Source organism: Lissotriton helveticus, chromosome 10 (assembly GCF_964261635.1).
Source record: "Lissotriton helveticus chromosome 10, aLisHel1.1, whole genome shotgun sequence".
NCBI lineage: Eukaryota > Metazoa > Chordata > Amphibia > Caudata > Salamandridae > Lissotriton > Lissotriton helveticus.
This window is the reverse complement of record NC_136071.1, coordinates 88,143,034-88,169,924: the sequence shown is the minus strand read 5'-3', so window position 1 is coordinate 88,169,924 and position 26,891 is coordinate 88,143,034. Positions and strand designations below refer to the sequence as shown.

The 26,891-nt window shown below is 46.4% G+C and overlaps 1 protein-coding gene across 2 annotated transcripts in view; it reads left to right on the top strand.

Annotated features, from left to right (window-relative positions):
- The window catches only part of PRKCB (protein kinase C beta), a 1,135,405-nt gene that overhangs the window by 774,932 nt on the left and 333,582 nt on the right, over positions 1-26,891 (top strand). For both annotated transcript variants that reach the window (XM_078664821.1, XM_078664820.1), the window contains exon 10: positions 1,713-1,886. In XM_078664821.1, the coding sequence (XP_078520947.1) occupies positions 1,713-1,886 (174 nt within the window). The remainder of the gene's footprint in view (positions 1-1,712; positions 1,887-26,891) is intronic.

The window sequence follows — 26,891 nt, the reverse complement described above, 5'->3', positions numbered from 1 at the left end:
AAGCGGGTGCAGACAGGGCAGCCATCTTTAGCTAGTCGTCTTTAGCTAGTCCCTTCTCATGAATCACCTCGTTGCGTGGAAATTTGAAGGCAGCGTTTTTGGGTTTGGAGGCGACATGAATATAGATGCTTAGACCTGGAACCCAATGGTCCTTTGGGTACCAGCCCCCCGATCAGGGGATTCTGACAGCAGTGCCAGGTGAGGCTCCAGCATTGGGAACATGGCTCTTCCCCATCTCTAAATGAGGCCAATTTATGGGACTCTAACTCTTCTTAGCAAAACTTTGGAAACAAATACTTTCTCTCTAACTTACCTAATTCTCAGCAAGAAAACAATACATAAACTATACCTTGCACATTAGTACCACGCAGACCACATCTTTTCTCCTTTAGGAATCAATTCCAAAGTAGCGTCTTTACATTTTATTTAGCTTAAGTCCCTAAAACTAGAAGGAACTCATCCTCAGGCTGCCAACTGATGGTCTATGGGTTAAGTGAGTTTTAGAGAATGGCGCATAAGTATCTTTAAGGCTGTTTAGATCACACTGTTGTACTATAGAGCACTCCTTCCCTTGGCAGAAGGACATGAACATCTGACTTTTCCTCTGGCCAGGGGAGGGGGTTTTGGATTAAAAAGTAGGGTTTTTCGCAGGAGACAACTGTTTCTTTAAGGATGCCCAGTCCTCTCCCTCCTTTGAGAGACATGATGAATTTATACCTGTGATGATGGGCGTCAGAGTGTCCTGGCATGGCTTCAAGCGCCTGGGGTAGCATTGATCTGATGGGCTGGCAGCTGCCATTATTACTTGTGTGATACGTTGCTGGAGTGGTGTGAAGGCAGAAGGTGCAATCATGAAGGACGCTGTGATAGATCTCTGCCTGGTGTCTGCACCTGTTGAGTCATTATTTTAGTCCATGTGTTTCCCGTTGTATTTCTAAGTGAAGAGAAGTCTCCTGTTTAGCAGAAACTGGTGAATAGCAGATGACATAACAGAAATAAAGATTTGTTTTATTTTCCTCTCTCCTTCTTTCTTTTCCTCTCTCCTCTTTTCTCTCTCGGAGTCCTCCTCCACCCCACCATCTTCCTTTCCTTTCCCTCCTCGCTCCCATTTTCCTTTTTTATTCCAATGTAATGTATTTATCTCTCCATGCCTATGCCTCTCTTCCTCCATCTCTTTCTATTGGCATTTCTCGGTGCCCTTTTCTTTTTTTAATTTCCCGATTGTGACATACTACATCTTGTCTTTGTCCCACACGCCACCCATCCCCCTCCGTGTGGTAATATTTCCTGTTACCATTGTCGTCTCTACCCCTTCTCTGTTCCACCTTGCTCTGTTTGCGCTTTGTGGGTCCCACACTCCACCCATCTCGTTATTTTTAATGTCATTTCCTGGTGCCCTTGTTCGTTCTACCACTTTCCGGCTCCACCCCATCTTATTCCCCACGTGTTGGTACCACGCTCCACCCATCTTGGTCTTTCTGATGTAATTTCCTGATATCCTTATCTTCTCTACCACATTCCTGTTCCACCTCACCTTATTCTACACATGTCGGGACCACGCTCCTCCCAACTTGTTCTTTCTGATGTCATTTCCTGGTACCCTTGTCTTCTCTACCACTTCCGGTTCCACCTGTACCTGTCTTCCTCTGTTGGTTCTATGGTCCCATCTTCCCCATTGGCCTTCTTTCCGCTCTGGTCTCGTGCATCCTCAGGTCATTCTATGTGAGCGGAAGGGTACAGACGAGTTGTACGCGGTGAAGATCCTGAAGAAGGACGTGGTGATCCAGGATGATGACGTGGAGTGCACGCTGGTGGAGAAGCGCGTCTTGGCGCTATCCGGGAAACCGCCCTTCCTGACTCAGCTTCACTCCTGTTTTCAAACGATGGTAAGTCATCTGCCAATCAAAGAGCAACTCCCCCTGCTATGCATCTTCAGTACACACCTAAGCTGTGATATGTGGTGATCTGGGGAGGTCATTGTGGCACTGTGAGCAGTGATCACTCGTGAGGAGCTAGCCCCTCAGCGCAGTGTAGGCCTTGTTCTGATGAGGAGGTTGAGTGACGAAGCACTCTGTACTGACCTCTAGTACGGTGTTCAGTTCAGAGTGTTGGTCAGCGTGCTCTGATCTATGGTATGAATTGTCACTGAAATGTCTTCATTACTAAATATGTTATCACAGAGCAGTGTGAAGTGCTCTACAGTTCAGTCTCGGACAACATTCACGACTTGGGGAGAACTGTGTGCTACAACCTTCGACTCCGAAACCTGTTACTTGAAACGATGACTGTTTTCTCATATACGCTGACCTGTCTGTACTGAATAAGCGCTGATTGTTTATTGAACTATATAAGTCAACTGTGTAAGGAAGCAAAAGAAAAGGAACACTGAGAGGATTTAAAGAATTGCAGTAGAGATTTGGCGTCTCTTACTATGATCCACATCTAGTGTCAGTACACTACAGTGCCCTGAAGAAGCCTTTATTGGGCGAAACGCGTTGGCTGTGTCCACTTGATTGTGAAGAAACTAAAATTAAGAATCTTCTGCTCACACTGAAAATAGTGAATTGAATATCATTGCAACTTGAACATTTTTGTTATCGTATTGCCTCTATTCTTTCTGTTAAACCTCTACAGTACAGTATATGATGTCACAGAGTAGTGTGCTGTGATCTACAGCACAGGATGTGATCTCACAGCGCTATAAGCAATGGCCTAGAGTCAATATGTGATGTCACACAGCAGCATGGAGTTGATACATTTACATTTACATTTACATTTACGGAGCAATAGGCAATGTCACAGAGCAGTGTGCAATGCTCTACACTACAGGGTGTGATGTCACACAGCAGTGTGTAATGCTCTACACTACAGGATGTAATGTCACAGAACAGTGTGTAGTGCCCTACACTACAGGATGTAATGTCACAGAACAGTGTGTAGTGCCCTACACTACAGGATGTGATGTCACAGAGCAGTGTGCAATGCTCTACACTACAGGATGTAATGTCACAGAGCAGTGTGTAGTGCTCTACACTACAGGATGTAATGTCACAGAACAGTGTGTAGTGCCCTACACTACAGGATGTGATGTCACAGAGCAGTGTGCAATGCTGTACACCGCAGGATGTGATGTCACACAGCAGTGTGCAATGCTCTACACTACAGGATGTGATGTTACAGAGCAGTGTGTAGTGCCCTACACTACAGGATGTGATGCTACAGGCAGCATACAATGATGTTCAGTACAAAATGTGATGTCACAGCAGTGTGTAGGGTTCTACACCACAGGATGTGATGTCACAGTGTAGCATGAAGTGAGCTATATCACAATATTTGATGTCACAAAACACCATGCAATTGCTCTACACTACTTGATATGTCATCACAGAGCACAGTACAGTGCTCTACACTACTTGATGTGACGTCATAAAGCAGTGTGCAGTGCTTTACTCTACTTGATGTGATGTCACAGAGCACAGCGCAGTGCTCTACACTACTTGGTGTGTCATCACAGGGCACAGTGCAGTGCTCTACACTACTTGATGTGATGTCATAGAGCAGTGTGCAGTGCTTTACACTACATGATGTGATGTCACAGAGCACCGTACAGTGCTCTACACTACTTGTTGTGATGTCATAAAGCAGTGTGCAGTGCTTTACTCTACTTGATTTGATGGCACAGAGCACCGTGCAGTGCTCTACACTACTTGGTGTGTTATCACAGGGCACAGTGCAGTGCTCTACACTACTTGATGTGATGTCATAGAGCAGTGTGCAGTGCTTTACACTACATGATGTGATGTCACAGAGCACCGTGCAGTGCAGTGCTCTACACTACTTGTTGTGATGTCATAAAGCAGTGTGCAGTACTTTACTCTACTTGATGTGATGGCACAGAGCACTGTGTAGTGCTCTACACTACTTGGTGTGTCATCACAGGGCACAATGCAGTGCTCTACACTACTTGATGTGATGTCATAGAGCAGTGTGCAGTGCTTTACACTACATGATGTGATGCCTCAGAGCACCGTACAGTGCTCTACACTACTTGATGTGACGTCATAGAGCAGTGTACAGTGCTTTACACTACATGATGTGATGTCACAGAGCACCGTGCAGTGCAGTACACTACTTGTTGTGATGTCATAAAGCAGTGTGCAGTACTTTACTCTACTTGATGTTATGTCACAGAGCACCGTGCAGTGCTCTACACTACTTGGTGTGTCATCACAGGGTACAGTGCAGTGCTCCACACTACTTGATGTGATGTCATAGAGCAGTGTGCAGTGCTTTACACTACATGATGTGATGTCACAGAGCACCGTACAGTGCTCTACGCTACTTGATGTGACGTCATAGAGCAGTGTGCAGTGCTTTACTCTACTTGATGTGATGTCACAGAGCACCGTGCAGTGCTCTACACTACTTGGTGTGTCATCACAGGGTGCAGTGCTCTACACTACTTGATGTGATGTCATAGAGCAGTGTGCAGTGCTTTACACTACATGATGTGATGTCACAGAGCACCGTACAGTGCTCTACACTACTTGATGTGACGTCATAGAGCAGTGTGCAGTGCTTTACTCTACTTGATGTGATGTCACAGAGCACCGTGCGGTGCTCTACACTACTTGGTGTGTCATCACAGGGCACAGTGCAGTGCTCTACACTACTTGATGTGATGTCATAGAGCAGTGTGCAGTGCTTTACACTACATGATGTGATGTTACAGAGCACCGCACAATGCTCTACACTACTTGAAGTGATGTCATAGAGCAGTGTGCAGCGCTCTACACTACTTGATGTGACGTCATGGAGCAGTGTGCAGTGCTCTACACTACTTGGTGTGATGTCATAGAGCAGTGTGCAGCGCTCTACAATACAGTCCTGAAAAAGCATATCCAATGCACAACCCTATTTCTCATCCTGTGCCTCTATCAATATCTTTAATCTACATATACTTATCACCTTTATGTATCTATATACTTTCAATGTACTTATGGATCTATATATTTATCATTTTCTTCTATTTTAGCATTTCCAATGCACTACCCTATCTCTCATCCTATACATGTATCAATATATCCTCTACATCCACTCTCATTTATCCCAAAACCCATGCTACTACTATGATCCCCAAATTAATCCTTTCTAGACTCTCTCCTACTCTACCCCTCCTTGCACTATCTGACACCTCTTTTACTATACCGATCCCCTAAAACAAACCTTTCTAAACTCTTCTCTCTGACTCCTTCCCTCAAAAATTCCTTTTTACTCATCCAAAAGCAACCTCCTACTGCTATGACCTCAAAAAAAAATTACTATTTTATCCCTCCACTATCATTTTCAATCAAAATAACAGACTAACATGTTCACTTCTCAAATTAAATATTCCACTATACTAATTCACCACTAATCCTTATGGGTTCCAGAGTAGCGGGCTACTTGCGCTTTCAAAACCCCATCAGGGGTAGCAAGCGCTATTTAAATACAAACCTCTTTCCCTCTTCTATCCCGCCACCTATCCTTCTCTACCCAAATAACTGAATAACATATCCACCACTCAAATTACTTCATATGTTACTATACTAATTTTCAACACTAATCCTTTATGGGTTTTGGAGTAGTGTGCTACCCGCCAGAAAAGCGATTCAACACCCATCAGGGGTAACAAGTGCTATATGAATGCAAACCTTTATTCCCCTTCTACCCCTCCGCTATCCTTCTCACTCAAAATAACTGACTAATTTCCACCATTCAAATTACTTTCATATTTCACCATGCTAATTGAGCACTAATCCTTTATGGGCTTCTGGAGTAGCGTGCTTCAACACCCCATCAGGGGTAACAAGCGCTATTTAAATACAAACCTTTTTCCCCCCCTCTATCCTTCTGCTATCATTCCAAATAACTGACTAACCTATACACCACTTAAAATGTACTTGCATGTTTCCCTATACTAACTCAACACTATTTCTCTATGGGTCCCGGAGTAGCGTGCTACTTGCCGAAAAAGTGCTTCGACGCTCGTCAGGAGTAGTAAGCGCTATATAAATGCAATTACAGTACAATACAACACAGTGTCACAGTGCAGTGTTTGTGTTTTTGATCTCTGCTTTGGGAAAGATAATGAAAAGCAATCTGCGATGGAGGGATGCGGCCCTGCGTCTGGAGGCCTAAGTTTCTCCGACTGTCGCCACCCAGACTCGGATGCATCAACATGGTGTACCTAGGAGCCAGTGCAGCTTTCGTTAATTTCAGCAGGTGCTGCAGGAACGGACTGGACTGGCCTTGCCTCGCGCACACGGGCGTGTTCTGCACAACAAGTGCAGCGTGCTGTTCCAGGGTGTTTGCTGCAATGACCACGAAGGGCCTGGCCCCGCCCTCCTCCGCGCGGACATCTTGCCTGGAATACCCAAGTGTGGCCGCTTGTCGCAGCGAGGCTAGAGGTCGCGCGCTGAGCAGGATTGATGAAGAGCCTCGCTCCGCGCGCACACGCGCAGCATCACAAGAGAGTTCCAAGCTCATCCCTCGAGCAATCTCTCCAGAGATGCTAAGCCGCACTCCTGCCTGCATACTAATGCCCCCTGGACGGGCGGGCGGGCGCCCGGCGCCCCCACCTGGCTCCTGTGCGGCAGATTGTGGGCAGCTGCTCATCAAACACCACTTGACACGGAGCACACCGCTCTCCACTCGAGTTCTACAACAGAGCCTTGAAAATGTTGCTTATTTTGGTCACTGAATCGAATGAACAGCTTGGGTGTGGGAAACTGCATATTTTTTCTTGAAGAAATGCCATAATAATGTGGCAAAATGATGCTGGTAGAGCAAAATCTGATTTGCAAGTATCTCGCAAAACAGTTTTTTCACGCAGGCATGCAATTTGTTTAGGAAAAAAAAGTAATGGGATACCAGCAGTAGACTTGTTCAGTCAGAAAATATCTGCACAGAAAAGTCTTCTGCATGTAAAAAGTATGCGAAATTGTGTAATTTGAAGTTTGGTAATCATGCAGATTTGCAACTCAAAAAGGTGATGGACGGAATGTTAAACATTGTCAAACATTCACCCCCAGTCACAGATCTGGGTTTAATCCATCGTTATTTTGCTCACCACGCCACCCCAGTTCAGACATAGCCATATGCAAATCTGTCTTGACCCTGTGCCTCATGAGAACAGTCCAGACCGAACTGCGAGGCCATGTCTTCCCTTGACCGGAAACAAGCATCCTAGGACCGGTTTCGGGCTATTAGCCTTCATCAGCCAGGATAGGTTGACTCCAGTGGTGCAGTGAGCACGGGACCCACGTCTGAGCATACCCTTCCCACTTAAGGTGAAAATGTAACACAAAAAGATGATGGACGGAATGTTGAACATTGTCAAACATTCACCCCCAGTCACTGATCTGGGTTTAATCCATCGTTATTTTGGTCACCACGACACCCCAGTTCAGACATAGCCATATGCAAATCAGTCTTGATCCTGTACCTCATGGGAACAGTCCAGACCGAACTGCCAAGCCATGTCTTCCCTGGACAGGAATCAAGCATCCTAAGACCGGTTTCGGGCTTTCAGCCGTCATCGGCCAGGATAGCTTGACTCCAGTGGCATAGTGAGCACGGGACCCACGTCTGGGCATCATGCAAATTTTGCTGGTGTAATTAAAATGTTAAACACAATTTGTTTAACCATTGGAAAACGCTTGGGGTAGAATTCTGGCCCGTTGTTCTTCTGTCCACATTGCTACCTCAGATTAGATCAGACCTGGTCATGCTCCTGTAGGAACAGTCCATCCTGACATGCTCAACCAGGTCCTCTCCAAACAAGAACACAACCAACCCAAGATGGATTTCCTCCTTCGGTCGGGTGCAGCTTGGATCCGGTGAGCAAGGAACCCATGTCTGGGCATACCCATGGCATCTTAGGGCGTTACATCAAACGCACAATACCTGACAAGACGAATGCTTGCAATTTTTCTAACCACTGGTAATCACCTGGATTAGCGTTCCAACCCATTTTTCTTTTGCCCATCATTCCTCCTTAGATTAGACTCATCCTTATGCAGATCAGCATTGTTGTGTGCCAATAGGAATAGTCCAGACCAAATTCCGGAGCTAGCTTCTCCCCTGGCAGGCCTTTGTCGAGAGTGGTGCAGTGGGCTAAAAATGATAGCATGGAATGCTACCCAAGCGATTGCCGGTGGTTAGACTTTTTGCAAGCATTCCTGTCATTGACATTTGTGTGATTGTAATTAACATTTTAACTAGGTCAAATAAGTAATAGTGCACGTCATTGTACATCTCAGGTAATACCAAGATGTGGGAGTCATGCCCTTATCTTGCGCCAGTGGGTTACTGGGCACTTAAAGACATTTGTAATCAGCATCATGACTAGTTTGCTGCCTCTGATCCCTGCACTCTTGCAGTGCGGGCACAAACGAGCCTTGTACCTAATGATGGTAACAGGGACCTCCATCAGGAAATGGAGCTGAAAAGAAGATCCAGGCAAAATTTCAGTTAAAGTTCGGTGTGAGGCGCAGGAACAAGTTGAGCAGCTCTGTTCGTTACGCTTGTGTAGTTTGCGCTATTTTTTTAGCACAAAATGTCTCCTCACGTCCAAAATGCATCGAAAGCAGTGCTTCCTTCCAGTCGGTAAATTGCACACGACTCAAGCTTGCATTGGTAACTGTGCAGGGCATGGCTTTGTTGCATATTGACAGCCAGCCTTGCAACGCCTGTGTGTGGGTTGGGCAGGGTTGGATTGGGATTGAAAATCGGCCCGGGCACGCAAAAAAAAAAATCGGCCCACTTTTGCTTAATCACTCCACAAATCACTGCTTTGGCGTAATCTTATTGGAAAAAACTTTAGGAGGGGGGTAAAAAAAATGCACGTGTTAGTTCACAGTGGTGAAACAAGTTAGGCCACTTCTACTCAGGCCCCCTGCCACCACTCAGTATGTGCACTCATTAATGGGTCGGCCCGCGAGACAAAAGGAGTGACACCTCTTGCTAAACGGAGGTAATGAGCACCCATCTGCCTCTAGAAAGGGCACTCAGACACCCACTGGGCCGCTGGCTGTGTTCGAACAGTAGAGACAGCGTCCAAATGGCCCCCCAGACTGCTAAAAAAAGAGGCCCACAGCAGCACTCGGACACCGGCCCCTCGGGCATTGCCCGAATGCCCGCGTTACCAATCCGACGCTGGGGCTGTGCAGGATCAAATACTTGCAATCACAGCTTCTGGCACCCTTTGGGCCCGATTCACAGAACTAACAAGACACAATCCTAAACTTACTACCATTTTGGTATTCACAGAAGGCACTTACTCATTGATGAGTAAGTGCCTTCTGTGAATATCAACATGAGTAACTTACTCATTTTGAGTAACTTACTCATTTTGGTATTCTCAGAAGTCACTTACTCATTGATGAGTAAGTGCCTTCTGTGATAACCAAAATGAGTAAGTGCCTTCTGTGAATACCAAAATGAGTAAGTGCCTTCTGTGAATACCAAAATGGTAGTAAGTTTAGGATTTTATCATAAGTTAGTTCTGTGAATCAGGCCCTTTGTGTGGGTTGGACAAGGGCTTGCCCATGCATTGGCATTCCTTCAGCCTGAAGTTCCCTCTCTGTGCAGCTAAGATACATGCATTGGCATCCCCCGACACCCTCTGTTTGGCTTGCACATCATCACCAGAATGCATTGACAGCTATTCATCCTGCCACACCTTGGTACAACTGTGCAGATTGGACTGATGGACTGACAGCAGTTCAGTCAATGTTCTTGTATGCGTTGGCCAAAGTGGCCATTTTGGGAAGTGTCGTGCCATTGACTTCCCGTTTGCTGGAGGGAAGCAAGCTCTCGAGGTTACCAGGATGGACCTTCTGCATTGGGAATGGCTTCTAATGAGCTTCAAATTATCGTCCTTAATGACTCAAAGGCGCTCCTTAGAAACAGTCCGGGTTCCCACTGCCAAGAACCTAATTACTCAATCCATCTTAATTAAACTGTAGTTTGTTAGTCTGCGGAAAACAGCTTACAGGTGATCCGCGGAGACCACCTCAGTGCTAACTTTGGGGATCCGAGGAGGCGGGAGATGACAGGTGATGGGATGTAGATGGAGAATTAAGGAGACTGGAGGGAATAACGACCAATGGAGGCAAAGCTGTGGAAGGCATGAGAGAAGAGCGATGGAGAGCAAGAGGGACCAAATGAGAAGAAGACGGGGGAATGGGTGACGTGGAGTCGAGGATTGGTGGCATTTCATCCATGCTGAACCACTGTAGTGGGTCTTGCTGCCGATGGGGTCAAACACCTTGATAACAGCATCGCTGTCCAGATGCTGCCTGGTGCTTGTACGCAGGCGCTACTCTTTAATTATAGTCACTAACATCTGGAAGACCCTGCCTGAGGAGTCATGGACTGGATCTACTTGGACTAACAAAGCTAGCATTCAAATATTAACAACTGCGTTTTGGAAATAGTCTTTTTTGAAGGGTGAAATCATATTACATCTCACATCCTGAGGCTTCCACAAACAATCACTAAGCCAACAAATGTATTTGGGCGACCTGATTCAGTTCCTGTGTGTAGTTCATATTGAAGATTCCATTGAGTGCATTACCATTACACGGTTTCAAATCAAGAAGATGGTCTGAAATCTCCTGTAATTGTCTCTGTGTCTCTCGGGTACTTGAAGTTTAAGTTTAGACATGAAGTCTGAGTTTAGACTTCAGGTCTAATGTTAGGGCCTGATTCACAAAAGTAAACTTAGACCAAAAGTCTTAAGTTTAGACATGAAGTCTAACTATGCTACTACTAAAGTTAGACTTTTGGTCTAAACTTAGACTTTTGGCCTAAGTTTACTTTTGTGAATCAGGCCGTTAGACTTCAAGTCTAAACTTAGACTTTGGGTCTAAACTTAGACTTCGGGTCTAAACTTAGATTTCAGGTCTAAAGTTAGAATTCAGGTCTAAACTTAGACTTTGAGTCTAAAGTTAGTCTTCAGGTCTAAAGTTAGTCTTCAGGTCTAAAGTTAGACTTCAGGTCTCACTTTAGACTTCAGGTCTCATGTTAGGATTCAGGGCTAAACTTAGGCTTCAGGTGTAAACTTAGACTTCAGGTCTAATGTTATCTTCAGGTCTCAACTTAGACTTCAGGTCTCACTTTAGACTTCAGGTCTCATGTTAGGATTCAGGGCTAAACTTAGGCTTCAGGTCTCAACTTAGACTCCAGGTGTAAACTTAGACCTGGGTGTAAACTTAGACTTCAGGTCTATACCCAGACTTCAGGCCTAAACTCAGACTTCAGGCCTAAACTCAGACTTCAGGCCTAAACTCAGACTTCAGGCCTAAACTCAGACTTCAGGTCTAAACTCAGACTTCAGGTCTAAACTTAGGCTTCAGGTCTCAACTTAGACTCCAGGTGTAAACTTAGACCTGGGGGTAAACTTAGACTTCAGGTCTATACCCAGACTTCAGGCCTAAACTCAGACTTCAGGCCTAAACTCAGACTTCAGGCCTAAACTCAGACTTCAGGCCTAAACTCAGACTTCAGGTCTAAACTCAGACTTCAGGTCTAAACTCAGACTTCAGGTCTAAACTCAGACTTTAGGTCTAAACTTAGACTTCAGTTCTAAGTTTACCTATGTGAATTGGACCCTGAGTGTTTTATGCAACATTAATTTTATGAAATAAGCAGTTAATAACCATAGAGGCTACTCTGCCGTAAAGTGCTTTGCTCCAGCTGCCTGTGGGCTTTAGAATATTTTCTCTGCTGTTTCCTTTGCATACCTCAAAAACTTCTACAGGGACATAATAGTAAAAAGAAAAACCTTGTCAGCCGGATGCAGCAAAAAACTGCAAATCTACAACTGCAGGTTTTCCATCTTGACTTGCATGATTGCAGATTTGTGCATTTTTGGAGCCCTCAGAGGCTTCTGAGATGAGGCTGCCAAACATTGGGACAATTGGGGTTTTTTAGTCATACTCCTTCATGAATTCGCACTTGTGAATGTGGAAACGTTCACGCAGTGGCACTTTTATATTTTTTCTCAACGGGGAAACCATTTTCACATTGAACCCCACATTACTTTTCCAAGCCTTATTCCAGCATACAAATGGATATACTACTGCCCTCCGCAGGAGTAAATCTCTGACAGTTTCTAAGTGGAGAATGAGTCAAAAATATGTGTGTTTACACCCAACGTCTCAAGTTTGTGGATATGCACAAGCATTCTAGGTCATCCCTTCTATGGAAGAGCCACTCCTCACCCTTGTTGTAGTGTGTACTCGTGCGCAACATGACACCATTGAGGGGTGATAGTACACTTGAGTACATAGATGTATGAGCACAAGAGTTGTTGTGATTAACATGCACTTGTATCTCAGGCCAAATACCTTCTATTTTGTCTCTGGCGCTGAGAGAATTTCTGTGGTGCAGCGCGTTGAAGGTGCTCCGTATCCTCCAACTAAGGCTTTTCCAACGAGTAGCTCGTAAGTTACTAGTAGCTCGCCAGCTCCCTGTGAGTTGCTCGCCTGTGTGCAGCCATCCTGCAAAGTTAGAAGCTTTTGCTTGGCTAAAATAATATATCTATACTAAAATCAAAAAGTACATATTTGAGTAAATTTGCGAATTTTCAGAAGTCATAATCTGATGTTTTGAGAAAAATGGTTACATTTCCAAAATATATTTGAAGATAACATGTGAGTGATAAATCATCTGGCGCTGGGGATGCTTATTATGAATCTTATTACTTAGTGCTTGGGGCATTGCAGCTATGGATGTTATGCATAATCCATGCCAAGGCATTAGAAAATGGCAGACCCTTTTATTGCATTGCTGCTGGCAACCCTGCCTAATGCACTGAGAGTGATTGTTGCTGGTAATCGAATATAATCTTGTCTGCCTTGGGCGCTATTACGAGAAAGAACAACAATGGGTATGGCTCTAATCAGTAAGGCTGAGCCCATAAATACCAAAACAACCAGAGATGCCAGTACTGATCACTATTCAAATGGCTTTGCCGGGCACAAACGCTACTAGTCGGTCTGTACCCAGATTATCCAATAATCTTTATTTGTTTGAAAAACACAATCAATTTTATTTATCTTTTGTCAAGGGAGACAATGCTAGTTTTGACATAAAATGTTAAAGAAAGGTTAGAAAAATACAGACACCACAACTGATGTTGAAACAAAATTAATCTATGTAAAAGGAAAAGATCTGAAAGATCACTCCCCAACTCATTCATTCATACCACATTTCCTCAATCATGCCGGTCAACATTCACCCACAAACTCTGGTTGTTTTGGTATTTGTGGGCGCTATTACAACACTAACAATATTAGTAGCTCGGGATGATTTACGTTGAACAGAGGTAGCACTCATTACAAGAAAGGTTGGAAACCCCCTGTTCCAATGCAAGCATGCTGCTCAGGAGGTTCGTGCATCGTTCTTGTGCAGAAGACAGCAGTTTTCATACCTTTCAAAGCAACTTTCTGTGTGATCCTACATTATCCCACATTGAATGGATCTATGTTCACCTGAGATCTTGCAGGACCTCTGAAGTGTTTTAGTGTATTGTATCTAATGCACAAGCAGGCAGTCCCTGGTTTATTGTATCTAATGCACAAGCAGGCAGGCCTTAGTGTATTGTATCTAATGCACAAGCAGGCAGGCCTTAGTTTATTGTATCTAATGCACAAGCAGGCAGTCCCTGGTTTATTGTATCTAATGCACAAGCAGGCAGGCCTTAGTGTATTGTATCTAATGCACAAGCAGGCAGGCCCTAGTTTATTGTATCTAATGCACAAGCAGGCAGGCCCTAGTTTATTGTATCTAATGCACAAGCAGGCAGGCCCTGGTTTATTGTATCTAATGCACAAGCAGGCAGGCCTTAGTGTATTGTATCTAATGCACAAGCAGGCAGGCCCTAGTTTATTGTATCTAATGCACAAGCAGGCAGGCCCTGGTTTATTGTATCTAATGCACAAGCAGGCAGGCCTTAGTGTATTGTATCTAATGCACAAGCAGGCAGGCCCTAGTTTATTGTATCTAATGCACAAGCAGGCAGGCCCTGGTTTATTGTATCTAATGCACAAGCAGGCAGGCCCTGGTTTATTGTATCTAATGCACAAGCAGGCAGGCCCTGGTTTATTGTATCTAATGCACAAGCAGGCAGGCCCTGGTTTATTGTATCTAATGCACAAGCAGGCAGGCCCTAGTGTATTGTATCTAATGCACAAGCAGGCAGGCCCTGGTTTATTGTATCTAATGCACAAGCAGGCAGGCCCTGGTTTATTGTATCTAATGCACAAGCAGGCAGTCCCTGGTTTATTGTATCTAATGCACAAGCAGGCAGGCCCTAGTTTATTGTATCTAATGCACAAGCAGGCAGGCCCTAGTTTATTGTATCTAATGCACAAGCAGGCAGGCCCTGGTTTATTGTATCTAATGCACAAGCAGGCAGGCCCTGGTTTATTGTATCTAATGCACAAGCAGGCAGGCCCTGGTTTATTGTATCTAATGCACAAGCAGGCAGGCCCTAGTTTATTGTATCTAATGCACAAGCAGGCAGGCCCTAGTTTATTGTATCTAATGCACAAGCAGGCAGGCCCTGGTTTATTGTATCTAATGCACAAGCAGGCAGGCCCTGGTTTATTGTATCTAATGCACAAGCAGGCAGGCCCTGGTTTATTGTATCTAATGCACAGGCAGGCCCTGGTTTATTGTATCTAATGCAAAAACAGGCAGGCCCTGGTTTATTGTATCTAATGCAAAAACAGGCAGGCCCTGGTTTATTGTATCTAATGCACAAGCAGGCAGGCCCTGGTTTATTGTATCTAATGCACAAGCAGGCAGGCCCTGGTTTATTGTATCTAAAGCACAAGCAGGCAGGCCCTGGTTTATTGTATCTAAAGCACAAGCAGGCAGGCCCTGGTTTATTGTATCTAATGCACAAGCAGGCAGGCCCTGGTTTATTGTATCTAATGCACAAGCAGGCAGGCCCTGGTTTATTGTATCTAATGCACAAGCAGGCAGGCCCTGGTTTATTGTATCTAATGCAAAAACAGGCAGGCCCTGGTTTATTGTATCTAAAGCACAAGCAGGCAGGCCCTGGTTTATTGTATCTAAAGCACAAGCAGGCAGGCCCTGGTTTATTGTATCTAATGCAAAAACAGGCAGGCCCTGGTTTATTGTATCTAATGCACAAGCAGGCAGGCCCTGGTTTATTGTATCTAATGCACAAGCAGGCAGGCCTTAGTGTATTGTATCTAATGCACAAGCAGGCAGGCCCTGATTTATTGTATCTAATGCACAAGCAGGCAGGCCCTAGTGTATTGTATCTAATGCACAAGCAGGCAGGCCTTAGTGTATTGTATCTAATGCACAAGCAGGCAGGCCCTAGTTTATTGTATCTAATGCACAAGCAGGCAGGCCCTGGTTTATTGTATCTAATGCACAAGCAGGCAGGCCCTGGTTTATTGTATCTAATGCACAAGCAGGCAGGCCCTGGTTTATTGTATCTAATGCACAAGCAGGCAGGCCCTGGTTTATTGTATCTAATGCACAAGCAGGCAGGCCTTAGTGTATTGTATCTAATGCACAAGCAGGCAGGCCCTGGTTTATTGTATCTAATGCACAAGCAGGCAGGCCCTGGTTTATTGTATCTAATGCACAAGCAGGCAGGCCTTAGTGTATTGTATCTAATGCACAAGCAGGCAGGCCCTGGTTTATTGTATCTAATGCACAAGCAGGCAGGCCCTGGTTTATTGTATCTAATGCACAAGCAGGCAGGCCCTGGTATTATTGTATCTAATGCACAAGCAGGCAGGCCTTAGTGTATTGTATCTAATGCACAAGCAGGCAGGCCCTGGTTTATTGTATCTAATGCACAAGCAGGCAGGCCTTAGTGTATTGTATCTAATGCACAAGCAGGCAGGCCTTAGTGTATTGTATCTAATGCACAAGCAGGCAGGCCCTGGTTTATTGTATCTAATGCACAAGCAGGCAGGCCCTGGTTTATTGTATCTAATGCACAAGCAGGCAGGCCCTGGTTTATTGTATCTAATGCACAAGCAGGCAGGCCTTAGTGTATTGTATCTAATGCACAAGCAGGCAGGCCCTGGTTTATTGTATCTAATGCACAAGCAGGCAGGCCTTAGTGTATTGTATCTAATGCACAAGCAGGCAGGCCTTAGTGTATTGTATCTAATGCACAAGCAGGCAGGCCCTGGTTTATTGTATCTAATGCACAAGCAGGCAGGCCTTAGTGTATTGTATCTAATGCACAAGCAGGCAGGCCTTAGTGTATTGTATCTAATGCACAAGCAGGCAGGCCCTAGTTTATTGTATCTAATGCACAAGCAGGCAGGCCCTAGTTTATTGTATCTAATGCACAAGCAGGCAGGCCTTAGTGTATTGTATCTAATGCACAAGCAGGCAGGCCCTGGTTTATTGTATCTAATGCACAAGCAGGCAGGCCCTGGTTTATTGTATCTAATGCACAAGCAGGCAGGCCCTGGTTTATTGTATCTAATGCACAAGCAGGCAGGCCTTAGTGTATTGTATCTAATGCACAAGCAGGCAGGCCCTGGTTTATTGTATCTAATGCACAAGCAGGCAGGCCCTGGTTTATTGTATCTAATGCACAAGCAGGCAGGCCTTAGTGTATTGTATCTAATGCACAAGCAGGCAGGCCCTGGTTTATTGTATCTAATGCACAAGCAGGCAGGCCCTGGTTTATTGTATCTAATGCACAAGCAGGCAGGCCCTGGTTTATTGTATCTAATGCACAAGCAGGCAGGCCTTAGTGTATTGTATCTAATGCACAAGCAGGCAGGCCCTGGTTTATTGTATCTAATGCACAAGCAGGCAGGCCTTAGTGTATTGTATCTAATGCACAAGCAGGCAGGCCTTAGTGTATTGTATCTAATGCACAAGCAGGCAGGCCCTGGTTTATTGTATCTAATGCACAAGCAGGCAGGCCTTAGTGTATTGTATCTAATGCACAAGCAGGCAGGCCTTAGTGTATTGTATCTAATGCACAAGCAGGCAGGCCCTAGTTTATTGTATCTAATGCACAAGCAGGCAGGCCCTAGTTTATTGTATCTAATGCACAAGCAGGCAGGCCTTAGTGTATTGTATCTAATGCACAAGCAGGCAGGCCCTGGTTTATTGTATCTAATGCACAAGCAGGCAGGCCTTAGTGTATTGTATCTAATGCACAAGCAGGCAGGCCCTGGTTTATTGTATCTAATGCACAAGCAGGCAGGCCCTGGTTTATTGTATCTAATGCACAAGCAGGCAGGCCTTAGTGTATTGTATCTAATGCACAAGCAGGCAGGCCTTAGTGTATTGTATCTAATGCACAAGCAGGCAGGCCCTGGTTTATTGTATCTAATGCACAAGCAGGCAGGCCTTAGTGTATTGTATCTAATGCACAAGCAGGCAGGCCTTAGTGTATTGTATCTAATGCACAAGCAGGCAGGCCCTAGTTTATTGTATCTAATGCACAAGCAGGCAGGCCCTAGTTTATTGTATCTAATGCACAAGCAGGCAGGCCTTAGTGTATTGTATCTAATGCACAAGCAGGCAGGCCTTAGTGTATTGTATCTAATGCACAAGCAGGCAGGCCCTAGTTTATTGTATCTAATGCACAAGCAGGCAGGCCCTAGTTTATTGTATCTAATGCACAAGCAGGCAGGCCCTAGTTTATTGTATCTAATGCACAAGCAGGCAGGCCCTAGTTTATTGTATCTAATGCACAAGCAGGCAGGCCCTAGTTTATTGTATCTAATGCACAAGCAGGCAGGCCCTAGTTTATTGTATCTAATGCACAAGCAGGCAGTCCCTGGTTTATTGTATCTAATGCACAAGCAGGCAGGCCCTAGTTTATTGTATCTAATGCACAAGCAGGCAGGCCCTAGTTTATTGTATCTAAAGCACAAGCAGGCAGGCCCTGGTTTATTGTATCTAATGCACAAGCAGGCAGGCCCTAGTTTATTGTATCTAATGCACAAGCAGGCAGGCCCTAGTTTATTGTATCTAATGCACAAGCAGGCAGGCCCTAGTTTATTGTATCTAATGCACAAGCAGGCAGGCCCTAGTTTATTGTATCTAATGCACAAGCAGGCAGGCCCTGGTTTATTGTATCTAATGCACAAGCAGGCAGTCCCTGGTTTATTGTATCTAATGCACAAGCAGGCAGGCCCTGGTTTATTGTATCTAAAGCACAAGCAGGCAGGCCCTGGTTTATTGTATCTAATGCACAAGCAGGCAGGCCCTGGTTTATTGTATCTAATGCACAAGCAGGCAGTCCCTGGTTTATTGTATCTAATGCACAAGCAGGCAGGCCCTGGTTTATTGTATCTAATGCACAAGCAGGCAGGCCCTGGTTTATTGTATCTAATGCACAAGCAGGCAGGCCCTGGTTTATTGTATCTAATGCACAAGCAGGCAGGCCCTGGTTTATTGTATCTAATGCACAAGCAGGCAGGCCCTGGTTTATTGTATCAATAGCACAAGCAGGCAGGCCCTAGTTTATTGTATCTAATGCACAAGCAGGCAGGCCCTGGTTTATTGTATCTAAAGCACAAGCAGGCAGGCCCTGGTTTATTGTATCTAATGCACAAGCAGGCAGGCCCTGGTTTATTGTATCTAATGCACAAGCAGGCAGTCCCTGGTTTATTGTATCTAAAGCACAAGCAGGCAGGCCCTGGTTTATTGTATCTAATGCACAAGCAGGCAGGCCCTGGTTTATTGTATCTAATGCACAAGCAGGCAGGCCCTGGTTTATTGTATCTAATGCACAAGCAGGCAGGCCCTGGTTTATTGTATCTAATGCACAAGCAGGCAGGCCCTGGTTTATTGTATCTAATGCACAAGCAGGCAGGCCCTGGTTTATTGTATCTAATGCACAAGCAGGCAGGCCCTGGTTTATTGTATCTAATGCACAAGCAGGCAGGCCCTAGTTTATTGTATCTAATGCACAAGCAGGCAGGCCCTGGTTTATTGTATCTAATGCACAAGCAGGCAGGCCCTAGTTTATTGTATCTAATGCACAAGCAGGCAGGCCCTGGTTTATTGTATCTAAAGCACAAGCAGGCAGGCCCTGGTTTATTGTATCTAATGCACAAGCAGGCAGGCCCTGGTTTATTGTATCTAATGCACAAGCAGGCAGGCCCTGGTTTATTGTATCTAATGCACAGGCAGGCCCTGGTTTATTGTATCTAATGCACAAGCAGGCAGGCCCTGGTTTATTGTATCTAATGCACAAGCAGGCAGGCCCTGGTTTATTGTATCTAAAGCACAAGCAGGCAGGCCCTGGTTTATTGTATCTAATGCACAGGCAGGCCCTGGTTTATTGTATCTAATGCACAAGCAGGCAGGCCCTGGTTTATTGTATCTAATGCACAAGCAGGCAGGCCCTGGTTTATTGTATCTAAAGCACAAGCAGGCAGGCCCTGGTTTATTGTATCTAATGCACAAGCAGGCAGGCCCTGGTTTATTGTATCTAATGCACAAGCAGGCAGGCCCTGGTTTATTGTATCTAATGCACAAGCAGGCAGGCCCTGATTTATTGTATCTAATGCACAAGCAGGCAGGCCCTGGTTTATTGTATCTAATGCACAAGCAGGCAGGCCCTGGTTTATTGTATCTAATGCACAAGCAGGCAGGCCCTAGTTTATTGTATCTAATGCACAAGCAGGCAGGCCCTGGTTTATTGTATCTAATGCACAAGCAGGCAGGCCCTGGTTTATTGTATCTAATGCACAAGCAGGCAGGCCCTGGTTTATTGTATCAATAGCACAAGCAGGCAGGCCCTAGTTTATTGTATCTAATGCACAAGCAGGCAGGCCCTGGTTTATTGTATCAATAGCACAAGCAGGCAGGCCCTAGTTTATTGTATCTAATGCACAAGCAGGCAGGCCCTAGTTTATTGTATCTAATGCACAAGCAGGCAGGCCCTGGTTTATTGTATCAATAGCACAAGCAGGCAGGCCCTGGTTTATTGTATCTAATGCACAAGCAGGCAGGCCCTGGTTTATTGTATCAATAGCACAAGCAGGCAGGCCCTAGTTTATTGTATCTAATGCACAAGCAGGCAGGCCCTAGTTTATTGTATCTAATGCACAAGCAGGCAGGCCCTGGTTTATTGTATCAATAGCACAAGCAGGCAGGCCCTGGTTTATTGTATCTAATGCACAAGCAGGCAGGCCCTAGTTTATTGTATCAATAGCACAAGCAGGCAGGCCCTAGTTTATTGTATCTAATGCACAAGCAGGCAGGCCCTGGTTTATTGTATCTAATGCACAAGCAGGCAGGCCCTGGTTTATTGTATCAATAGCACAAGCAGGCAGGCCCTAGTTTATTGTATCTAATGCACAAGCAGGCAGGCCCTGGTTTATTGTATCAATAGCACAAGCAGGCAGGCCCTAGTTTATTGTATCTAATGCACAAGCAGGCAGGCCCTGGTTTATTGTATCAATAGCACAAGCAGGCAGGCCCTGGTTTATTGTATCTAATGCACAAGCAGGCAGGCCCTAGTTTATTGTATCAATAGCACAAGCAGGCAGGCCCTAGTTTATTGTATCTAATGCACAAGCAGGCAGGCCCTGGTTTATTGTATCTAATGCAAAAGCAGGCAGGCCCTGGTTTATTGTATCTAATGCACAAGCAGGCAGGCCCTGGTTTATTGTATCTAATGCACAAGCAGGCAGGCCCTAGTTTATTGTATCTAATGCACAAGCAGGCAGGCCCTGGTTTATTGTATCTAATGCACAAGCAGGCAGGCCCTGGTTTATTGTATCAATAGCACAAGCAGGCAGGCCCTAGTTTATTGTATCTAATGCACAAGCAGGCAGGCCCTGGTTTATTGTATCAATAGCACAAGCAGGCAGGCCCTAGTTTATTGTATCTAATGCACAAGCAGGCAGGCCCTGGTTTATTGTATCAATAGCACAAGCAGGCAGGCCCTGGTTTATTGTATCTAATGCACAAGCAGGCAGGCCCTAGTTTATTGTATCAATAGCACAAGCAGGCAGGCCCTAGTTTATTGTATCTAATGCACAAGCAGGCAGGCCCTGGTTTATTGTATCTAATGCAAAAGCAGGCAGTCCCTGGTTTATTGTATCTAATGCAAAAGCAGGCAGGCCCTGATTTATTGTATCTAATGCACAAGCAGGCAGGCCCTGGTTTATTGTATCTAATGCACAAGCAGGCAGGCCCTGGTTTATTGTATCTAATGCACAAGCAGGCAGGCCCTGGTTTATTGTATCTAATGCACAAGCAGGCAGGCCCTAGTTTATTGTATCTAATGCACAAGCAGGCAGGCCCTGGTTTATTGTATCTAATGCACAAGCAGGCAGGCCCTGGTTTATTGTATCAATAGCACAAGCAGGCAGGCCCTAGTTTATTGTATCTAATGCACAAGCAGGCAGGCCCTGGTTTATTGTATCAATAGCACAAGCAGGCAGGCCCTAGTTTATTGTATCTAATGCACAAGCAGGCAGGCCCTGGTTTATTGTATCAATAGCACAAGCAGGCAGGCCCTGGTTTATTGTATCTAATGCACAAGCAGGCAGGCCCTAGTTTATTGTATCAATAGCACAAGCAGGCAGGCCCTAGTTTATTGTATCTAATGCACAAGCAGGCAGGCCCTGGTTTATTGTATCTAATGCACAAGCAGGCAGGCCCTGGTTTATTGTATCTAATGCACAAGCAGGCAGGCCCTAGTTTATTGTATCTAATGCACAAGCAGGCAGGCCCTGGTTTATTGTATCTAATGCACAAGCAGGCAGGCCCTGGTTTATTGTATCTAATGCACAAGCAGGCAGGCCCTAGTTTATTGTATCAATAGCACAAGCAGGCAGGCCCTAGTTTATTGTATCTAATGCACAAGCAGGCAGGCCCTGGTTTATTGTATCTAATGCACAAGCAGGCAGGCCCTGGTTTATTGTATCTAATGCACAAGCAGGCAGGCCCTGGTTTATTGTATCAATAGCACAAGCAGGCAGGCCCTAGTTTATTGTATCTAATGCACAAGCAGGCAGGCCCTGGTTTATTGTATCTAATGCACAAGCAGGCAGGCCCTGGTTTATTGTATCTAATGCACAAGCAGGCAGGCCCTAGTTTATTGTATCAATAGCACAAGCAGGCAGGCCCTAGTTTATTGTATCTAATGCACAAGCAGGCAGGCCCTAGTTTATTGTATCTAATGCACAAGCAGGCAGGCCCTAGTTTATTGTATCAATAGCACAAGCAGGCAGGCCCTAGTTTATTGTATCTAATGCACAAGCAGGCAGGCCCTGGTTTATTGTATCTAATGCACAAGCAGGCAGGCCCTGGTGTATTGTATCTAATGCACAAGCAGGCAGGCCTTAGTGTATTGTATCTAATGCACAAGCAGGCAGGCCCTGGTTTATTGTATCTAATGCACAAGCAGGCAGGCCCTGGTTTATTGTATCTAATGCACAAGCAGGCAGGCCCTGGTTTATTGTATCTAATGCACAAGCAGGCAGGCCCTGGTTTATTGTATCTAATGCACAAGCAGGCAGGCCCTAGTTTATTGTATCTAATGCACAAGCAGGCAGGCCCTAGTTTATTGTATCTAATGCACAAGCAGGCAGGCCCTAGTTTATTGTATCTAATGCACAAGCAGGCAGGCCCTAGTTTATTGTATCTAATGCACAAGCAGGCAGGCCCTAGTGTATTGTATCTAATGCACAAGCAGGCAGGCCTTAGTGTATTGTATCTAATGCACAAGCAGGCAGGCCCTAGTTTATTGTATCTAATGCACAAGCAGGCAGGCCCTAGTTTATTGTATCTAATGCACAAGCAGGCAGGCCCTAGTTTATTGTATCTAATGCACAAGCAGACAGGCCCTAGTTTATTGTATCTAATGCACAAGCAGGCAGGCCCTAGTGTATTGTATCTAATGCACAAGCAGGCAGGCCTTAGTGTATTGTATCTAATGCACAAGCAGGCAGGCCCTAGTTTATTGTATCTAATGCACAAGCAGGCAGGCCCTAGTTTATTGTATCTAATGCACAAGCAGGCAGGCCCTAGTGTATTGTATCTAATGCACAAGCAGGCAGGCCTTAGTGTATTGTATCTAATGCACAAGCAGGCAGGCCCTAGTGTATTGTATCTAATGCACAAGCAGGCAGGCCCTAGTTTATTGTATCTAATGCACAAGCAGGCAGGCCCTAGTTTATTGTATCTAATGCACAAGCAGGCAGGCCCTAGTGTATTGTATCTAATGCACAAGCAGGCAGGCCTTAGTGTATTGTATCTAATGCACAAGCAGGCAGGCCCTAGTTTATTGTATCTAATGCACAAGCAGGCAGGCCCTAGTTTATTGTATCTAATGCACAAGCAGGCAGGCCCTAGTTTATTGTATCTAATGCACAAGCAGACAGGCCCTAGTTTATTGTATCTAATGCACAAGCAGGCAGGCCCTAGTGTATTGTATCTAATGCACAAGCAGGCAGGCCTTAGTGTATTGTATCTAATGCACAAGCAGGCAGGCCCTAGTTTATTGTATCTAATGCACAAGCAGGCAGGCCCTAGTTTATTGTATCTAATGCACAAGCAGGCAGGCCCTAGTTTATTGTATCTAATGCACAAGCAGGCAGGCCCTAGTGTATTGTATCTAATGCACAAGCAGGCAGGCCTTAGTGTATTGTATCTAATGCACAAGCAGGCAGGCCCTAGTTTATTGTATCTAATGCACAAGCAGGCAGGCCCTAGTTTATTGTATCTAATGCACAAGCAGGCAGGCCCTAGTGTATTGTATCTAATGCACAAGCAGGCAGGCCTTAGTGTATTGTATCTAATGCACAAGCAGGCAGGCCCTAGTTTATTGTATCTAATGCACAAGCAGGCAGGCCTTAGTGTATTGTATCTAATGCACAAGCAGGCAGGCCCTAGTTTATTGCATCTAACGCAGAAGCAGGCAGGCCCTAGTGTATTGCATCGAACGCACAAGCAGGCAGGCCCTAGTGTATTGCATCGAACGCACAAGCAGGCAGGCCTTGGTGTATTGCCTCTAACGCACAACCAGGCAGGCCTCCGTGTATTCATCTGATGGACAAGCAGGCAGGCCTCGGTGTATTGCATCTGATGGACAAGCAGGCAGGCCTCAGTGTATTGTATCTGACGCACAAGCAGGCCGGCCTCAGTGTATTGTATCTGACGCACAAGCAGGCAGGCCTCGGTGTATTGCATCGGACGCACAAGCAGGCCGGCCTCAGTGTATTGTATCTGACGCACAAGCAGGCAGGCCTCAGTGTATTGCATCTGACGCACAAGCAGGCAGGCCTCGGTGTATTGCATCGGACGCACAAGCAGGCCGGCCTCAGTGTATTGTATCTGACGCACAAGCAGGCAGGCCTCAGTGTATTGCATCTGACGCACAAGCAGGCAGGCCTCGGTGTATTGCATCGGACGCACAAGCAGGCCGGCCTCGGTGTATTGTATCTGACGCACAAGCAGGCAGGCCTCGGTGTATTGTATCTGACGCACAAGCAGGCAGGCCTCAGTGTGTTGCATCTGACGCACAAGCAGGCAGGCCTCAGTGTGTTGCATCTGACGCACAAGCAGGCAGGCCTCGGTGTATTGCATCTGACGCACAAACAGGCAGGCCTCGGTGTATTGCATCTGACGCACAAACAGGCAGGCCTCGGTGTATTGCATCTGACGCACAAGCAGGCAGGCCTCGGTGTATTGCATCTGACGCACAAGCAGGCAGGCCTCGGTGTATTGCATCTGACGCACAAACAGGCAGGCCTCGGTGTATTGCATCTGACGCACAAACAGGCAGGCCTCAGTGTATTGCATCTGACGCACAAACAGGCAGGCCTCAGTGTATTGCATCTGACGCACAAACAGGCAGGCCTCGGTGTATTGCATCTGACGCACAAACAGGCAGGCCTCGGTGTATTGCATCTGACGCACAAGCAGGCAGGCCTCGGTGTATTGCATCTGACGCACAAGCAGGCAGGCCTCGGTGTATTGCATCTGACGCACAAACAGGCAGGCCTCGGTGTATTGCATCTGACGCACAAGCAGGCCGGCCTCGGTGTATTGCATCTGACGCACAAACAGGCAGGCCTCAGTGTATTGCATCTGACGCACAAACAGGCAGGCCTCGGTGTATTGCATCTGACGCACAAACAGGCAGGCCTCGGTGTATTGCATCTGACGCACAAACAGGCAGGCCTCGGTGTATTGCATCTGACGCACAAGCAGGCAGGCCTCGGTGTATTGCATCTGATGCACAAGCAGACAGGCCTCGGTGTATTGCATCTGACGCACAAACAGGCAGGCCTCAGTGTATTGCATCTGATGGACAAGCAGGCAGGCCTCGGTGTATTGCATCTGATGGACAAGCAGGCAGGCCTCAGTGTATTGCATCGGACGCACAAGCAGGCAGGCCTCGGTGTATTGCATCTGACGCACAAACAGGCAGGCCTCAGTGTATTGCATCTGACGCACAAACAGGCAGGCCTCGGTGTATTGCATCTGACGCACAAGCAGGCAGGCCTCGGTGTATTGCATCTGACGCACAAGCAGGCAGGCCTCGGTGTATTGCATCTGACGCACAAGCAGGCAGGCCTCAGTGTGTTGCATCTGACGCACAAGCAGGCAGGCCTCAGTGTATTGCATCGGACGCACAAGCAGGCAGGCCTCAGTGTATTGCATCTGACGCACAAGCAGGCAGGCCTCGGTGTATTGCATCTGACGCACAAGCAGGCAGGCCTCAGTGTATTGCATCTGACGCACAAGCAGGCAGGCCTCGGTGTATTGCATCTGACGCACAAGCAGGCAGGCCTCGGTGTATTGCATCTGACGCACAAGCAGGCAGGCCTCAGTGTATTGCATCTGACGCACAAACAGGCAGGCCTCAGTGTATTGCATCTGACGCACAAACAGGCAGGCCTCAGTGTGTTGCATCTGACGCACAAGCAGGCAGGCCTCAGTGTATTGCATCGGACGCACAAGCAGGCAGGCCTCAGTGTATTGCATCTGACGCACAAGCAGGCAGGCCTCAGTGTATTGCATCTGACGCACAAGCAGGCAGGCCTCGGTGTATTGCATCTGACGCACAAGCAGGCAGGCCTCGGTGTATTGCATCTGACGCACAAGCAGGCAGGCCTCGGTGTATTGCATCTGACGCACAAACAGGCAGGCCTCGGTGTATTGCATCTGACGCACAAACAGGCAGGCCTCGGTGTATTGCATCTGACGCACAAGCAGGCAGGCCTCGGTGTATTGCATCTGACGCACAAGCAGGCAGGCCTCGGTGTATTGCATCTGACGCACAAGCAGGCAGGCCTCGGTGTATTGCATCTGACGCACAAGCAGGCAGGCCTCAGTGTATTGTATCTGACGCACAAGCAGGCAGGCCTCAGTGTATTGCATCTGACGCACAAACAGGCCGGCCTCAGTGTATTGTATCTGACGCACAAGCAGGCAGGCCTCAGTGTATTGCATCTGATGCACAAGCAGGCAGGCCTTGGTGTATTGTATCTGACGCACAAGAAGGCAGGCCTTGGTGTATTGTATCTGACGCACAAGCAGGCAGGCCTCGGTGTATTGCATCTGACGCACAAGCAGGCAGGCCTCGGTGTGTTGCATCTGACGCACAAGCAGGCAGGCCTCAGTGTATTGCATCTGACGCACAAGCAGGCAGGCCTCGGTGTATTGCATCTGACGCACAAACAGGCAGGCCTCGGTGTATTGCATCTGACGCACAAGCAGGCAGGCCTTGGTGTATTGCATCTGACGCACAAGCAGGCAGGCCTCGGTGTATTGCATCTGACGCACAAGCAGGCAGGCCTCGGTGTATTGCATCTGACGCACAAGCAGGCAGGCCTCGGTGTATTGCA